Source organism: Filicampus tigris, chromosome 20 (assembly GCF_054856515.1).
Source record: "Filicampus tigris isolate MCC_2025a chromosome 20, RoL_Ftig_1.0, whole genome shotgun sequence".
Taxonomy (NCBI): Eukaryota; Metazoa; Chordata; class Actinopteri; order Syngnathiformes; family Syngnathidae; genus Filicampus; species Filicampus tigris.
The window spans coordinates 7,960,708-7,979,762 of NC_141236.1; the positions used below are offsets into that span (position 1 = coordinate 7,960,708).

The following is a 19,055-nucleotide window of genomic DNA, read 5'->3' on the forward strand; positions in this document are numbered from 1 at the left end:
CCTATTTGTGGTTCGCTATTCATAACTTTTTGTTTTGCTGCTGAGGAAGCCATCGGAGCTGTTGAGAGCTGTTCCAATTTTGCACATCCCTGTGTGACATTATTACTTTATTGATTATTGTAGCTTCAGCTCTCTACGCATACTGGAGTGTCCATGATCAATACCCCAACGGCACCAGACACTGTAAATTGCTCAAGGACTTTCTAGATCATTGCGCAATCAAAATTGTATCACAATGACTGCGCTCCTCGTCACTTTAAATGGTGTGACGATTATCTGCATCATCTGCACTACTTACTGACGGTGCATCGGAATCACCGCATTACCGGTCACTTTATTTATGCTTGATGACTCTTTGCATCGTTTGCACAGCTGTCACTGGCTGGTACTGCAGCAGTAATGATACCCTTACGTAAAGGCTCGGTACTTATGTGTCACATCTTTGTCATAGTTGCTTGCTACTGCAATGCTATTATAGCTCATACTACCGGAGAGAAATTTCCTGTGTGCTTTTATCTACTTGGCCAATCAAGATTATTCTAATTCAGATTTATTCAGCAGCAGCACAGCACCTTCAAAACTACCTGGTTTCAACAGGCCAGCCCAATCAAAAGCGCCAGATTTCAACATATCCATTCAAACCTCTTGATTTCAACAGGATGGACCCCTCCAAACCAACAGATTTCAACTGCACACCCCCTTCAAAACTGAAGGGAAATCCACGAAATGCATGCTCTACAAGTTTTAAATCTGGAGCTTGACTTGGCCGGTGTGTCTTTTCTCTTTGATGCACTCCTTTGTAGTTTTGGCTTTGTGTATTTTGAGACATCTTGCTGCATGATGATATTTCCCAACATATATCTCAACATTCTCAACATCTCAACAATATTAACAACAGGCATCACGTCTTACAAAGTGACACTCCATTCAGTCTCCACTTTATCTGGAAAATGCATGCTCTATAGGGTATGAGTCTAGAAATCGACTTGGCCAGTTTAGAACCTTCTATCCCTTGCCCCACATGTCCGTCTTTGTTGTTTTGAGTCATTATCTGCGTGATGAGATGCCTCGGTCTATACACATCCGATTGTTCGCCAACTCTCATTAGCTCCTGGACTTAACAATGCCGGCTCCCTAAAATAATAGAAGCAGCAGGCATCAGGGCCTGTAAAGTGGCACTTGACAGCCAGGAAACAGGTGGCGCTTGCACGGCGAGTCACATCCACTCAACTCGTCCATGTGTTTGCTTGGTAAAGAACAACAGGGAGCTCAAGTCTCGAGTGGCCGCGCAGAGAGCGCACGCATGGGAGGAGAACGGTCGCCTCCTTTGCGCGCCTCCTGTCTATTCCACTGGACGCGGACGAGGACGCCTTTGCGAAACACGCAAGACGACGGAGGATTGAATTATTTCGACATTACATCTACAGACTGAATATTTAATGAGACTCAAGTGGCGAGTGACGGCTGAGAAAAGAGAAATGAGGTGAGATAAAAGACCTTTGAGATAAAGTGCAGTCACCGCCACATAATTAGTTAATGATCTCTGGCATATTTCACCCCCCCCGGCCTCCTCTCGATGACTTCTATTTCGGCGCTCACACCAAAGTATTGTGCCTGAGAATCCTGGGAAGTCATGATGGATGCTGCCAACATAGAAGCTTGTCATGTCTCTCAATGATAACATTCCAGATATTTCCTGATATCAATTTGAGGTTTTTACGTTTTTAAGTACACACGATTACGATGAAGTGAATGGAGTACAATGCTTTTGCCAGAGTTTTCTATTAATCACCAAATTAAGTCAGTCTGTCAAGCTCAGTCCAAGGCAAGGTGGACATAGCCACACAGGACTTTGTTAAGCATGCAGGTTCACACAGATAGAGACAGAACGCCGAGGGATGACACGTCAGGCAGAAGGAGTGAACCAAAGTGTGAGAAAAGAGGCCAATAAGTGTAGGAGGAGTGTGTCGGTGGCTGATTCTGGCTATCGGCATCCGACACGCTCCGGCAAATAGCCGAGGTGTAGACAAAAAAAGGCTGCAGAAGGATACAGGTCAGCGCCTCTGTCGGCAGTGGTCCCCAGGTACGAGTCTGTGGGTCATTTGACACTGCGACTGAACAAAAAATATTTATCATGAGAGTCTGAAAGAAGTTTTCTTTTGAAAATCAGGTTGATTCAGCCCGTGCCACACTAATTACATCATTCAGTGTAGTGACGAATTGTATTTTCATTCATTCGTTTTTATTTGTGTCTGTGCATGTCTGTCAAAAAATGTTGCTTTACGTGAAACCGGTCCATGGTGAAAAAAAGGAGGTTGGTGACCGCTGGTACGGGCCAGGCCGAAAACTCTTGTCACAATATAGTAAATGTTATTTTTTTGGGTCCATGTTAAAAATGGCTCGTGCTCTTTGACGATGAAGTGAGGATTTTGGAGGTAAAAGGATTGCGCCCGACGCTACTGATATGCAAAATGTCCGCCTGTGCACGGCATGTCTTTATTGTCAGGCTGCGGTATCTGCAGTGTAAACACTCAGCGTCTGGTAACCATGCTCCTCCGGGCCAATCAAATGAGCACACATGCACAGACACACTCTGGCTCCCACGCTTGACGGATGGAGTGCATCTAGGGACTGTGGAAGGAAGAAGAGTACACTCCTGTTTGACAGATAGCAGAGCAGTGCAGGATGACAGCGGGGAAGCAAAACTGCTAACGCCGTCCGTCCATCAAGCCGCCTTATTCCGCATCGTCCTTCACCACTCCCTGACGTCTCACCTGTCCTTTTGGCGGACATCTGTCTCCTTTGCTGAGGCTCATCCTCGCCTCCCATCGTGCATCTTGTCACGACAACGCTGTGCATCGTGGGTACACGCAACAACAACTCCCCCATCCGCCCCAATTCCTCGCCTTTTCTTTGTGGGACGTTTGTGCTCTTAAGAGTCTGCTTCCATCTGTTTGAGCCTCCCTCAGAGCCTCCTCGTGTTTGTAGCAAAGGATCATCCAAGAGATCGGCTCTTTAAGTCCTTGCAAATGCAAATGTGGATACACATGGAGGACAACAAGATGAGGAGACTCTCAGTAAAAGTGCTTGAATGTACCTTTATGGTTGAAATGCTCTCAAAGGCTTTGTTTTGGGTATTGTTAACTCTTGACTTTACTGCTTGGCAACATACTTGTACATTTTTAGTCCTGGATAAGGTACAAACACAAACACAACTGGCATAAGGTACCTTAGAGTCCAATAATGGACACTGTGGCAGGTATATTAGTGTAGATTGTACCTTAAGGACTGAAAAGTCATTCTACAGCTACAATAAAATACATTCTTGTATCCGTAAAGTCCAGGAACATTCCTGAATGCCAACAGTCATAGAAAATGGACATCATTGCAGCTTTATGAGTACAATAGTTTGTCTCTGAGGGGCTGGCCTCAAAGGTACAGCTTTTGTATCCTTGCCTTTAATAGGTTTGGAACAGCTTAGAAACATCTCAATACAGTTTTTGTCCTGGAAAAGTTTCAAACAGTTGGAGGGGTTCTAGATGAGGAAAACTCTCAGAAAAAGTGCTTTGTTGTACCGTTTGGGGTGCAATGCCCCCATAGGCTCTGCATAGGTACTATTGACTCTTGACTTTTATTGTTTACAAACATACGTGTTTAGACCTGGACAAGTACAAGCAGTTATACTGTAGTCGGATAATTGGCGCTCCGGGAGGTACATTAGTGTAGATTGAGCCTATAGGAGCAAAGCTCAAAACAAGCTCTTTGGCTACAAAACAAAACAAAACAAAACAAAAAACAATATTTTACCTTTAGGGGTACTGTTACAGAGCAGGCACATTCTCGGACAGAATACATACAGTACATGTATCCTATCCAAAGGATATGAAGTATCCTTGAGCGACATACTGAACCCCCGGTTGCTCCCGATGCTGCGTCATCGGTAGGCTAGATGAAGTTTAGTGTGAAGCGCTTTGAGTACCAAAGGCAGAGACGCACTGTATAAATGGCAGCCCATTTATAACTGCTCTCTTGAAAAGATTATCTTTAGAGGTACAATATCATGTCAATAGGTCCGGTACCCTCAAAGGTTCTTCTTTGTACCCTTGACACTTGACTTTGACACCCCTAGTACCTTTGTAGTTCTGGAAAAGGTACAAACTTGGAATGCCATGGGGGACATTATTGTAGATTCCATCTGGAGAGCACTCCTGCGGTACCCCGCTTATTCCTTATTCCAGTATAGAGAAGAGTAGAATGTATGATACCTACACACTGAAAAAGTCTTCACAGACAATATTTCAGTATTTTAATGCCAGGCTTTGCTTCTATTTAATCATAAAGAAGTTTGCTCTGGGCAAACACAGAGCGTATCCTTATCTCTCTTCTCAACAAGCAAGCCATTGTCATTTTTCAAGGGTTTACCTGAGTGACATTTGTGGAATTGCTTGAAGAGAATTTCTTCTTCTACCCACCATGCATCTTTTCCATTCAGACTGCAAGCACGACATCACAAGCGCTCATGCAGGAAGTCTACACTGAGTGTCCTTTGAGGATCAACGGCAGTGGCAGCAAGAAGAGCAGCTCCGCCACCTCGCTCGCTCAGGCCCTGCCTCAAACAGGATCCGCGGTGCCTTTTGATGTCAGGACAAAGCGAGTGGTGAAGAAAAATCCATTCATCGTTCTCTCTCTGCGGGCAAATCTATCATGCTTGTGTTAGGTCTTTCCGTTAGAGCATTCCCTCCCTATACTCTTACTGGTTATCATTTTACCTGACATCCCTTCCGACAAGATCGATGAGTTCAAAGAAAAGGCTGCGGAAGCACATTGCAGCATTTAGAAAAGTGGGGAATTGTTTCTCTGTTTTACACAGCAAAGGCAAAGTCTTAAGATATCCAATAACCACTTAACCAGGGCTTGGACTAGAACGCTTACTTATCCTTGCATTGTACTTCACACACAAAAAACAACGTTTACGTGTTGACAACAGGACCTTTATTCTCCTTGCTAGCATCATAGTTTGGACTGCTTCCAGTTTGATAATGATGATGACGATTAGTGACACCAGTTTGGGAAAAGCCTTTTTTTTTCCTGTTCCAATATGACATGATTGGAATAAACTAGAAACTAGATAAGAACCATACCAGTCAGTTCCCTTGCCAGCAAGGCCTAAAAAAAGACCTGGATTCCAGGATTCCAATTGGTTCATTCTTAACACCTGACTATAGGGTCTTTCTTGCGGAATCTTTATGTTCTCGGCTATTCCAGATTCCACCACGGAGAAAAAACATGCAAATTTCTCATCAGTTCACTTAACCAAGGTGCCAAATGGTTTGAGATTCCATGATTCACAAAGATTCCTCAAATTTGTCTTGAGCATCTCTCGTTTGACTCCGCTGCACCTCTCCAGCCGCTTGCATTTGATACCTCCTTATCAACCCAGAGTGAAATTCAATTGAGTTTAGTAGGAGAGGCGGAGTAATGCGCGACTGACCCACATTTGGGAGACGACCAAGAACAAGGGCGATGGTGGAAGCGTGCTAGCTTGACGGAAAATTTTCAGGCAAAAAAATTCGACGTTTGTAATGTTTGAAACCCAAAACTCAATGACACACCTACTATTTTGCCCTCAGGAAGGCGATAACAAGGGTTCTGAATTTATCCGAGTGAACGCAAGCTATGCAACTCTTTCTAACATGCTTGTAAATGATTAACATGGTCGCTCAATGGGGGGGAAAAAACTTGGCTCCGGGTTATTATGCCTACTTACTATCCCACTCACCACTCAACATCCGTCTCCACCCGTCATGATGGAGTTAAAGACCTTTTCTACTTTCCAGTCGCCCACTCGAGCGGTTGCCGCTCATACGTTGACGTGCAATAGGAAGCAATAGGAAATTTGCTGGAAAGCAAAAAAGAGCCCTTGATAATTGCCCGGCGAACAAATGGGGCTTGAAGTGGAAGCTGCTCGCCACTAAGCCCCGACTGCCGTGGCTATAAAGTAATTCAACATTTAGCGAGAACTGCAAAGAATACTAGGAAGATGGCGCAAATGCATTAACGGGTGTATGTTTTCAACTGCCTGAGATGTTCTGATTTAAACAATAAAACTCTACAACTAATCATTCACATTCATTATTTCTGGAATTCAACCGTCATCATTTGTCATTTCTCTCCCTTTTATCCTGCACCATAACTCTTAAAATGTGTTATTCTTCCCACTTTCTTGTGCTATAAAAAAGACATTTGTCAACCGATTTAAGCCATTCTAAGTTCAAAATGTTCAGCTCATTCAGGACTTCTAAGAAACGACTTTTTACATGTCTCTGGGTACCAATCAAATCATTCCAACTTCAAGCTCATTTGTGACATATCGGCAACAATTTTTCAAATTCTAAAAATTCACACATTTTTCAATATTCCATATTTTCCAAATGAATGCATTTTATTTATTAAACTCTCCTTCCACATTTTCAGCCATTATAAATTCTCACCTAAAATTCTCATCATATTATCATTCTGTATTTTGTACATTAAATACCTTTTTTAAGTCACACTTTCTATTTTTCAATATTTCAACATTTCATTGAATTCCGCAGCATTTCAGACCAGATCTTTTCATCAGAAATTTCATTCACTCATTATCTACCGCAGTTTTGAGTCAAGGCACATTTCTTTCATTGAAAAACTCCCGCGGAACACCACCAGCTGGAATTGTGAAAAAAAAAAATCTTATATTAACAATATAAGTACTATATTGTTAATGTATTGTCTTGAATAGGAATTAAATAAACACAAAGAAAAAGTATGCTGCTGCCTCCTACTGGTATGGAAGAGTACTACAATGTAGTAACTACGTGATTACGTGCCAGGCGCTAGACCGCACAGGCACACAAATTAGATCATTTCCCACGACACACCTGACAATATCATGCGGCACACTGGTGTGCCACGGCACAGTGTTTGAAAAACACTGATCTACAGTATACTTTTGTTGTAGTACATTATAGTTTTGGTCCTGCGTATATTTTATGTAATTCGGCTTAAAATAACAAATATTACGAAGAGGCAGTAATGCTATACTTGGCTGGTCGCAAATGACCAAAATTACATTTTATCACGGCCAAAACACACCCTTGTTCTTTTTTTTCCACATTTGGCAGGTTAAAGCAAGACGTGGGAGTGTGGGACTAGAAGTCCATTCTATATGAAATTCTACAAGAAATCCGGTGGTGCTCTTCACCAATTAAAAGTGGGATTACATTTTATCACTTCCTAAACACCCCCCCCCCCCTTTTAACCAGGTTACAAAGCTACAGCTGAACAAATGTCCTTTTATTCACGTGACTAATAGCTCAGTGCAATTAATGTGCTAATTACCTAAAACGACATTCCGTTTGTTCATGAATGGGCCTTCATTTTAGAAGTGAAATAATGAACGAGACAGAACAGCGGGTAGTTGTTCTGCTCTAGCATTCTTTGGTCTGTTTTAATCAAACATTAGCTCAATGTTTCCCTCTTTGTGTGGTTCCTCAGTCAGGTGTGAACAGAGTAATGGAATTTGAACCAAATCAAACGACACAGTTTGGAGCAAACTCTGGCACGATCCCTTTTGGTTAGTAAACCGACCACAACATAACAGTGATGTATGTCAAACTTCAAAGAATACTGTCATTAGAAATACCACCCAAAAAAAAAAATAAGTCGCACGAAGTGGACTGCCATAGCCACCACTTCTCAATGTCAGTTTAGGAGAGTGAGTGCTGTGTGCCAACGTCAGATTGGCCGTGATTAAAACTAATAGAGCAAATACACTACCAGGGGATTTAATGAATCCTTTCAGACTCGCTAACAAACAGTTTTCGGAGATCTATAAGTGATGGCACACAGGCAGGAGTGTTAATTAGGAACGGATGGAAAATTGATAAGATGTATGGAACACTTAATGCAGTTGGCCCTCATCAAACACTATAGGACTGGGCGATTAATCTATTTTATTGATTAATTCGAGTTTATTTTTCAGGAGAATTTATTCGATTTTTGAGTGACGGCTTCTTCAGTTAGTAATAGTAAGTCCCCGCTGGACTGCTCACGCAAACAAAATGGCTGCGAGAGAGGAGCTAGTTGATGAGTGGCAACATTCATATCAAAAACAGTTTCAGTGTTTTAAAAATTTTGTGACTTTTCCAATTCTAGAGTAGTTTTTTAAAGGACTAGCAATTTGTTTTCCTGTTAACTAACAATTAACTACTTAGCTGCCTCATAACTTGCTGTATTGTACAATACTAACATATACACTGACTATCACATAAACAACACAATTTACCAACTAATTCAAATCATTTGATGTGGGGTGACATTAGCGTGGCAATTCCTTTAATAAAGGAATATGTTCTGTGTAGGCCCACTCGTTGAGACAAGGCATTCTGATTAATAATGTGTTTGCGGAATATGAGTTAAGCAGCAAAATCCACCTGCTTTTAGCCATCCCAGGGGGCGGCCATTTTGTCAGTTCTGTCGACTGAAAATGACATCACAGTGTCCCAGGACTCAGGAGGATAACGACCAATCATGGCTCAGCTTCAGAAAACAGGTGAGCTGTGATTGGTCGTTACCTGAGCCCTGAGACACTGTGAAGTCATTTTCAGTTGACAGAAGTGACAAAATGGCCGCCCCCAGAGATGGCTAAAAACGTGTGGATTCACTCTTATTCCACAAATGCAATATGTATCAGAATGCCGTGTTTCAACTAGTGGCCTGCAAAGAACATATTCTTGAAAAAAATGTGCTTGGGTTGACTTCGCCTTAGAACACAAAACGATGTGGGCGTTGAGCCCCAGGAGTTAAACTTCACACCCTCATTATTACCTCGCAATTTGCGTTTCTGTACCTTACATGCAGAGCAGCGATTTTTGGAATTGTATTTTCCGTTAAATTTATGGATGGAATTTCAAGTTTTCAGAGTACTTTTTCAGTCTGAAAAAGCGACAGCAAGAAAAACTATTCTAGATTTGCCGCACTATGTTACGTTATGTTATTAAATTGCCCGCATTGACGGCGTGAATCAAAACGACAGATCATCTTTACTTTAATAAGCGCGCCAGAAATGGGCCAGCATCTGCGTTATAAATACCTGTGCCCACGAGACAATGAGACACTTAATCACCCTCTTTACTCCTCTGGCAGATTCTAGCCAGGCAACCAGACGCAGCACTTTAGAACGGCCTGATCACACTCAGCATTCCACATGAATCATATTTTTCCATGGCACTCATTGTAATCATTTTCCCACAATGACAATGTATTGAGTAAATGCTTTCAAATGCCCAAGCTTAATTTGAGATCTTCCTTGTGAAGCTCAAAGGGGACAAATTATTTATAAGTGACTTTTTTTTTCGACAAATTGTTAATGTTGCCACTCATCAAGTGAGAAATTAAACAACCAAGGAAAAACATTTTGTTAGCTGCCTATTGCAATCTGCCGACACGTTTGGAATTTTGCCAGATTGTGACATAACTGTGGGGCTAATTTACATAATACCACCCCCAGATCGGGGTTTACAGTATTGTTACTAGCATTAGCGTTTATTTAGCCGGTGCATACTTGAATATTCGGCTAAGTTGTCGATACAGTGGGGGAATTTGTGTTTGGCAATAAATCCACTGCATGCATATCATACACAGCACACTAACTGAAAAAGTGTAATTTGGCATCTTGGTGGTGAAGTTTTGGATTCATGAATGAAAATATGATTGAATCTTCATGGGGCTTCTTATTTTGCCATCACACTTTGGGCCTGTGTTAGCCCTTACTTCATCGCAATGCCCTCGTTCCAGCCGCGGTCGTCACGGTAACGAAAGCCATGTGTCACAGGAGAGGCAGGGTGAGTGGTGGCTAATCTGCATAAACTAGAACCAGTTTTAAAGCAGAAGTAATTTTTTACTTTTTGTATATTTTGACACAAGAACATTAAACATGTTTACTTAGACACTTGGGAACTGTTTAAAACGTTAGAAATAATGCATAATATCTCACCTTTAATTCTAAACGAGACCGAGATATGACTCCGGACGTGAAGCTACAACTCGTTCGAGAGGAAACGATCGAGCCATGTTTCTCCTTTTCACGTTCAACTGTGCTTGCCTGCTCAAGCGTTTGTAGTTGTTTACCCAGAGTCGTGAAGTGCGGCGCTTCAAAGCAGAAAAAGTCCTAATCGAAATTCAGAGAGTTAAAGATGAGCGAGTCAAGCACAAACAAAGCCCTCTGAAGTCAGCTAAAAGCTGCTAATCCCACACCCATTTTTTGGCAAAGAGTCTGATCCTGTTTTTCTGTTTGGGACTTGCTTGACACAGCTACTTAACAATGCGTCAGGTCAACATTTCATACTCTCTAGCTTTGTGCCCTTTCAGAGTGCGCAAGCTGACTGATGAAAGCGGCAAGAAAATCTAAGCAGTCCTTGTCAGAACACTGGCCTGGCTATCATAACACTTAAAATTAAGTGGCCAGCCAATAAATAACCTATATAAAAAGTTGCAGTCCCCAGACATATAAGGTCAATATCAATAAGTGCCTGGCCACACAATTGCAAGGCATAAACCTGAAATTGATGTTGGAACATTAATTTCTGAATGTTCCCTACGTGTGGTATGTTGCCCTAGTAGGAAGGACTGACCTCAGCTGACAACACAAAGTGTAATGACTTACAGATCTTTGTCACACTTCTACAAAAGGTCCATAAAATTGAAGGAATTATCTGTGACATCAAATCTCAAAACCCACGTTACCATTAAGTGGTATGGTTCAGTAGATCTGGTTTGTGTTTGAGACCAGTGAGGCGTCACCGTTTGGCACTCCACCAGAGGTCAGGTAATGCCTACGTGGTTGTGAGGGTATGAAGATGCAAGAGTTGCCCCAGACCCACAAAGTAATTTCATCAGTTCCAAAGGATCTTCCTGAGAGATTTCACAGTCACCATCAGGACATCCAACACCTTGAACCTTGGACCAACTTGGATGTAATTATCTTCCCAAAGGAGGTCAGGTCACAAACGTCCAGAGGTTCTACAGTAGGTTGCAACTACCCTTCAGGTACCCAGGTGGAACGGCATTAATGAGTCACATTGTTATCTGGAAGGTGTGCTACATGGCCATAGTGTCTGAACAAGTGTTTATTTCCTCTGGGATTTGGTACCACTGGAGTCAATTTCCATCCCCTACCCCAGTTTTGATTATTCTTTAAAGTTGCTGTTTAGTTGCTTGCCCCTTTCTGGGTCTCATTGAGAAACAGACACAAAATCAATCCACCAGAACATGATGAAATTTCCTCAAGGACTTGACGGCAGAGGAGTCCACAATCTTTGTCTATGGCCAATGACTGATGTTCAGATCTAGGAGCAAAACTAAAAACTCTTGGACTCTGGATGTAAATATGGCTCCAAGGGAGACTGAAAAATTGGTAAGAGCCAGTTGGGGTGTTTCGGGACTTCTATCTTGGAGGCTTTAATGACGCCTTACGTGCACTCCACGTATAACCAGAAGGAGGCCTTGAGACAGAACTCGGATGCCTCAGGATCCTTCTGGTGGTAGGCCAGAAAAAGGGGAGTCTTTTTTGGGCCTATTCATGCCTTTTTAGAATGGAATCACAAACGATTTGCATACTAAATAGAACTCAAGTGTGTTGCTTGGTGAAAATGAGGCTTAAATAGGATCTTGTGACTTTTCCTGACTATTTTCAGTCCCTCTCAGACTACCTCTCTGTTGCAAATGATGAAAAAAGGCCACAGTGTGCCAGGCTATAACTCGGTTGAGGTCACAATTCACTTTCCTTTAGATTGGCTGTGGATTTATGCTGTTGCGCCTCTCTTCTCTCAGAGTGCTGACGGAGAAGGAGGGGCAACAAGCTCGGTGATCAAGGAAAATTGCTGCGCTCGGGGGAACACACGAACAATTTCTGCAGAGACCAGAGACAGGCGGCGTGGATGGAGGTAGTCTGACCGCCTGTCACCTATGTCCATCACTCATACACAATACGTTGAGCACTTACTGGGGGGAATTGGCAACGTTAACACATGGTTACCTCATTTAAGATCCTCATTTAAGATCCTTTTTTTTTTAACCTTTTGTTAGCTGGCTTGGGGGGGAAACAAAGCGCAAAGACGTGTTCCAACAATATCACTCTCAGAATGAGCGGTACTCTCTGGGAGACACGCTGCGGCCTAAACAGAATGTGACATTTGAAAAGGTGGCGTGAGAACAGTCGCATGGCAACTAAAGCAAAAGGACTGTTAATTTTACACAGTCAGTCCACTTTGCAGGCCTTTCAACCCCACAGTAACGACAGCAGTGGCAATTATTTTTAAACCCCTAAAGAAGCACCTGTTCTTCGTCCGATGTCGGCAGAATGTGTGGGTGCACAATATTAGTGCATGTACTAAGTACGTCAAATCTGTCGAACCTCAGTCTGGGCAGTTTACTGGCAAATTGACCCCAGTTGTGTTGTAGTTCCTCAAGGAATGCCAGGAATGCTTTTACTCTGCAGGCCATCACGCCTGTCCCCCCTGACGGGCACATAACAACTGGACGCAGGCGACGTTGCTCCTTGTCTAAGACGGCCTGCTCAACAGATGCGAAGCGAGAACACGCGATGGCTCTATAAACACGAGGTGACGTTTGTTAAACCACACGGCGAACATATACTTGCGCATGTCCTAATAGAGCTTTGCTCGGGTTGCGCTTGGTACCAATAATACCAGTTTTAAGAACCAGTGTCAAAGCCAGGAGAGAGTGAATAGTAGACCGCACACAAAGATTCTAACAACACAAACGTAGCATTAGCGATGACATCATAACAAAAATCATTCTTGCAATACATTTAAATTTGAAACATTTAAAAAACTTTTGCCTGTCAAAAGTATGTCAAGGAGCTATACTTACATGCCTAAACATTATGTCACTGTTCGATTTTTAGACATGTTCAAGCATATTACCTGCGATAAAGTCCCATACATGGCACTAACGCACATACTGCAAAAAAAAAAAAAAAACTATGACAAGGAAGACGTTTTAGCTGTTTGTGGACTAAAGAAGCTAAAGCTAAGTGCTAACCAATCAGAAACCTGAAGAAAGTCATTTGCAGAAAAGCCCAATGAATTAAAAAAAAAATCTGGAATCGTACAGGCTCTCGAAGTCAGAATACTCCCATACTACTTGGAAATGTTAATTTGTAACGTCATCAACAGAAACCACAGATTGATTCGTGCAATCATCAACTGTGCATTTGGCTGACCTTAATAGGGCTTCATACTGGCTTAATACTAGCTGTCAACCGTCAGCAAAACAGGATAGACGGACCGGTCCGTCACATAGTGTGTAATTCTGATGCAGAATTTGTCGTCTCATCAACTGTGCCGTTTGGAAACTTGAAATCAGGCTTGAAACGGGTGATTCAGCGCCATGCACAACAGCTTTAGGCCATGTGAGCAAATCAGAAGGCAGATGAAAGTCATATCCGGAAAAGGCACAATGAATTACTTAAAATAAAAGGTGTGATTGTGTCACAAAAAAAAAAACCACAAATTGGACTAGCTTCTAAATGAAATGCCTGCCCTTGAACAATGCACCAAGCTTTTTGTTTATGTACACTTTGTTGTCTACAGTACACGTGATCTTTAGCGCATGTAGTGTGTGTAAACAGAGAGTAAAGGCCCTCAGGTGTTTTTTTTGATGAAGGTTGTTCTTTTCTCTCCATGGTCTACACCTCAAGTTCCCCGCCAACGATCGTCCTAGGCTACCTTCGCACAGGGTGCTAATACTAATTAGTGCTCAGGGGAGGTTAAGTCGCGTCAGCAGTCCTGCGCACATCTTGAGATGCCCTCATGCGGGCCGACATAAAATCAATGAAGGCTATTTAATAGTGTGGCACACATACACTATCGGTGAGTTTACAGACTGTGCTAACAATGCGGAGCGGGTTTGGAGACTTTGCGATAAACAGTAGACAACACTTGCCTCACACGGGTGTCGGGTTTAATGGCGGAATCAAATATTTGATTTCAATGTCACAAGAATGTCACAGCTTTGTCCTGTTCTACGGTTAGCCCTTTACGCCCCCTCAGGAATCGGGTGTTAATGCTGACAACCTTTCTCAGACAGGTTTAATGCTAACACAGACTGCAAAAATTATAAACATATCCCCCAAAGTGTAGAGTGTATAACACATCTCATAAAGTAGTAGAGCTTCACCTTATTCTGGTCAGTCCAGTAGAGGAAGTAGCCTTTGGGGTCGACGGTTACCGTCACGGGGCTCACAGTGGTGGAGTCCTAGAAGAAAAGACAACCAAAAGACGTGAGAATTTTGCTTGTGACTACTTGAGTGGTTTATGGCGTACTGTTTTTAACCGAAAACAAACGAAAAGACACTATTGTTTGACTGATTATAGGACATAGTTGTCATAGAACCTGAAACACCAACATTTGAAAACAGCTTAGACTTTCAGCTGGTTTGAAATCAAGTCTGACCAGTGCTCAGTTGCAAGTGAACTGATACCAGCTGTTGAAGAAGTCTGGGTCCACTTATTGCTTGTGCACCAGGGTTTTTGTAATAGCGTTCGCATTGGACACCGACGCAGCGATCAAACCAGAGTTCCTTTCAAGTGACCTGAACATCACGAGCGCAGGAAATTGAGCTGAAGCGAACCGAACCCGCACCAGAGTTCACTTGCAAAGGGACTGAGCAGGGTCCACTTGGTTTGTGCACAAATCATAAATGATAAGTGTTAAGCGCACATTACCCAAACAACAACTGAATTCACTAACAAACATACCAGGACCGTTTGTTAGTTGCACGTCAGGGTTTAGACGCTACCGTTCCCGTTTGATCACACAGACAGAGCAAACGCACGACAACCATTCACACTTTAACTGAAGTGAACCAAATCACAATAGGGTTTGGATGACAGTGTTCACACTAGACTAAATGAACCGCATTAGCAAAGTAATCACACCCGATTCCATTTAAGGCAAAAATAAACCGTGACAACCGTGAATTGAGCTTTAGTTGAACAGAACTGCACCAGGGTTGGGGTGATAGCCTTCCCACTGGACCAAACAAAGCAAAATGGCAGAGGAAATTGCACCAGGGTTTGTTTTATGTCTCTGCCTTGCACTAGTCCAAACGAGTGTTCACACTTGAGCTGAAGTGAAATGAACCACACCAGAGATCACTTCCAAGACCACCTGTCCCAAAAGCTCTAGATCCACGTGTGTGGTGCACACCAGGGCTCAGATGATAATGTTCATAATTGACCAAAAAAAAGCCTAACAAATGTGAACATACAGTTATGAAGCGTTTGTCTAGTCTCTATATAAAAAATTCTATGAAGTCAAGAGCTAGTGGAGTCAATATCATTTGAAGCCTTTGGGGCGGCTTCCTGTCTCCTCACAGCACGGCGGTGATAACTCTCTCGGTGAAGGCCATTTAAGTGAGAGCTTATAGATGGACACGGGGGAACTCGGCAGACTATAGATTGCGGCGTACTTTCCAACTGCGCAGAAAAGTGAAAAGTTTTCAGCTGCTGAGAAGGATTCCAGATGAAACACGCAGGGACTAAATAGGACAAAGGTCCCACAACCACTAGAGGGTCTCCAAGTGCAATTAATAGACCTTATATTTTATTATTGGCAGAAATAGAGAGCCCCAAAATTAAATTTCGCTTCAATCCCCGTGGAGGCGTGTCCCTGCTCTGCCAGCGTTATTCTATTTTTTTTTTTTTTTTTTTTTTTGCTTCACCTCAGTTGACTCCAAGCGTTGTGCAAACAGAGTTCTGACCCTAAGGCGTGGTGGATATTATTGGACACATTTATAAAAAGAGAGACAGAGCACAAGTTCACCTGAACACTGCAACGTCAAGTTCAGCGAGGGCAATGCCGCATTCACGGGGAAAACATTCAAAGGAGAAAAAAAAAAAAAAGATCCTAATGAGGTCTCTATCACGGCATTTGCTGATAAAGCTAATCGCCGGCATCTGTTCCGCATCGTATTCGGGCGAGCACCCATCTGGTGCTGGAGGTATGCTATCGAAGACTTTGACATTAAAAGGGTCAAAGGACACGATATTCCATTATCTTTCCAGCTCAAACCTCAATAAGACGACGCGGTGGAGTTGCGGCGCTATGGCAACCCCCCGCTTGCCGATCCCGATACAGCGACGGCGGGGACTTGGGGAGGGATGGTAATGGCTGAGTTGCATAACAGCGCAATCTTGACAGACAAGACCTAAGTCAAGAACAATGCGTATGTACTGTACGTGTGCACTCAAGCACAAACATTTTCAGACTATACCAATTTCCATCTACTAATCGTCTATCCAGTTTATATTTTCAATAGTACGGCACTGATTAACCATTATTATTGTTCTGGTCCGTTAAATTTGAATGCACTATAAAAGTAAAGTGGATCCATGTAAAAACACCCACACAGTGTACAGTGCATCAAGCATATACTTATAAAACAAATACGTACTGGAACACAGCATGAAAGATTAGGATTGATATTTGCTGGCTAATGGGGTGCAAAACAATCTACATATTGTCCCTTTAAGGCACGTTTATAGGAAAGTTGTTTTAAATACACAAAGTGTAATTCTCTTTCTTTTATTTTGAAATTGACGGTAAACGTCAACTGGGAGTGGCAAGAAACAGCTTGAAGAGTATTTTTTAAATAGTTGTTGACTAATTCTATCTGCCAAACTGCTGCTTGTTGTGAAGTTAGTTGGGTCACTGCTACCATAACAGCATTCCTCTGTCAAGTTTGCAGTCGAAAGCCCAAAAAAATAAAATAAAATCTCAAAAAACGTACAAATCGAGTAACTCGCATCTCAATGCACTATTGTGAATAGGGAGTACAGGAGCAAAGCTGACCATAATGGGATGAGTTGCAATTATCTGCTTGTACAATTTCCTGTTAAGAGATGCTCAACAGTTGCATCTGAAACCACAAAAGCAACAAATTTGATTTATTTCCCAGGAGCTTTAGCATTGTGTCTGTCTCTCCATCTGCCTGCTTGTCTCTGGGTTCTTTCCATAAAGCCACACAGCGGGTGGAAAGAGGAAGGAAGAAGTGCATGGGAAATTAAACAAGAGAAGGTATCTGAGCTCATCTTTCCCAGGGTGTTGTATTTTCACAGGGAAAAAGAACAAGGCGGGCATTTTGTTCTGGAGAAAGGCCCGCAGCCGCAAACGGTCAGTACACAAACATTTAACAGTTGGGGGAAACACCTCGCGGCCTTCTCGAAACACACCATTCATGAGAGACAGAGCCAAAACAATCCTGCAATTAAGTGCCTCATTTGTTCCACTCGGGAAAATACACTGTAATTATCTTTAGGATAAACACAGTGCCACCGAGTTCAGTTCCGTTTATGAAATGGAAATCACAAACGCTTATGAACAATTTTTTTCTTGTATTCTTGCCCCGTAACGCCTCAAAATCTTCTTTGACCACACTGGCTTGACTATCACATCGTGTCCCCGCCCGGTACTTGCTGCAGTTGAGTACTGTAAATAACGAGCGTTCAATTGAACTGCTAGGGGCCCGTAAAACAGCAGCTTGCGGATTTAGGGTCCTGAATGACATCGTAGTGCATGAGTCACATTAGTGGACGTACTGGAAATGGTGTATTATAATTAAAGAATGTTATATATTGTACATCCTGGGTTTGAATGAGGCACGATTCAAATAAAAATACCAATAAAGTAATAGCAGTGATGCAACTATGGTAACAACACGGGGACAGTTGGAATAAGATGCCGCCTGCTGCCTCCTGGCTATGGCCAAGATGCAGCAGCAGCCGAGCGCGGGATATGGCTATTTGTTGGAAGGCGCCGCTACTACACTGTGGATGCTTGATAAGCCACTCGGATGGCAGCGTGCAATCAATTTTAATCAAGGTCATTTGTCTGAAGCTCAACACAGGCAAGGATAAAGAGGGGGAGCTCAGGGAGGGAGGGGGGTAAGGGGCCACGATGATGATAATGATGATGATGATTAGTCAACTCAAGTCATGTCACAGAAATTAATTCAAGTTTAATTTCAATAACACCCTCGCGCACGAGCGCCTACTATACTACATGGCGTGTAAACAAAGCATGTGCGCTCCCGACGCACTCTCATTTCCATCCATCCTCTGCTCGAGCACATCGTGTCATAATATTGTGCAACAATAACAACAAAGCATTTCGCGGCATGCGCAAAGAAAAGGAGAATATAGTCTATGCTGGTGACTCACGTCGTCCCATTTCATGAATTTGTTACCCCGTCTGAGGCTCTCGGGCACGGACACTGGCTTGAGCTGCAGCGCGTGGACTCCTGGCTGAGCCCCTGCCATCTAGTCCACCACGCGTGAGGAGGGGAAAAAAAAAAAAGTCAGCAGTCTGTCTCCTCCTTGTTCCTTTAGAGACCCTCCACACCCCCCGCCCCCCCCCTAAAAAACAATGACAATGTTTTCCCTTATTATTATTATTATTTTTTTTTTTTCCCCACAGACCCCCACAGCACGGTCGCTGCCAGCGCATTGACGGCGGGAGCGCGTCCTGGGTTTGTGTGTGTGAGAGTGTGTGAGGGGGCGGGTGAGTGGACACGAGCGAGCTTCACAGGCTGAATGACTGATTTGGAAAGACTGGAGGAGCCATGAAAAGAGAGAGAGAGAAAAAAGAGCGAGAGAGAGAAAGTGAACGATAAAGAGAGAGAGGGGGGGGGGCAGCTGGGGGTGATAAACGAATGAGGATTGAAGGTGATCTGGCGCCCCCGTGCGTCCGAGGTAATAAGGAGCCACAGCTAGTGGTGCTTTGAAATATGAGTTTAATTTGTTCCATGACCACATTTTACAACTTGTAATACTCGCACCTCAAATCATATTTCCCCACAAAAATGAACGGAGATGCCATTAATCCATTACAGTCTACCACCAAAACCCAACAGAACATTTTGCAACGTGTTTTGATAAGGAAAATAGCACGCTATAATATTTAAACATATAGTTATGACATAATTAAAGAACTAA

The 19,055-nt window shown here is 42.9% G+C and overlaps 1 protein-coding gene across 1 annotated transcript in view; it reads right to left on the reverse strand.

The window, feature by feature from the left end:
• Nucleotides 1-18,634, reverse strand: part of plcb1l (phospholipase C beta 1-like) — a 67,060-nt gene extending 48,426 nt beyond the window's left edge. The window contains exons 1-2 of the mRNA XM_086019165.1: nucleotides 18,282-18,634; nucleotides 14,239-14,316 (exon numbers count right to left, since the gene is read on the reverse strand). Coding sequence (XP_085875291.1) covers nucleotides 14,239-14,316; nucleotides 18,282-18,380 — 177 coding nt within the window. The 5' untranslated portion in view covers nucleotides 18,381-18,634. The remainder of the gene's footprint in view (nucleotides 1-14,238; nucleotides 14,317-18,281) is intronic.
• Nucleotides 18,635-19,055: the final 421 nt, after the last annotated feature.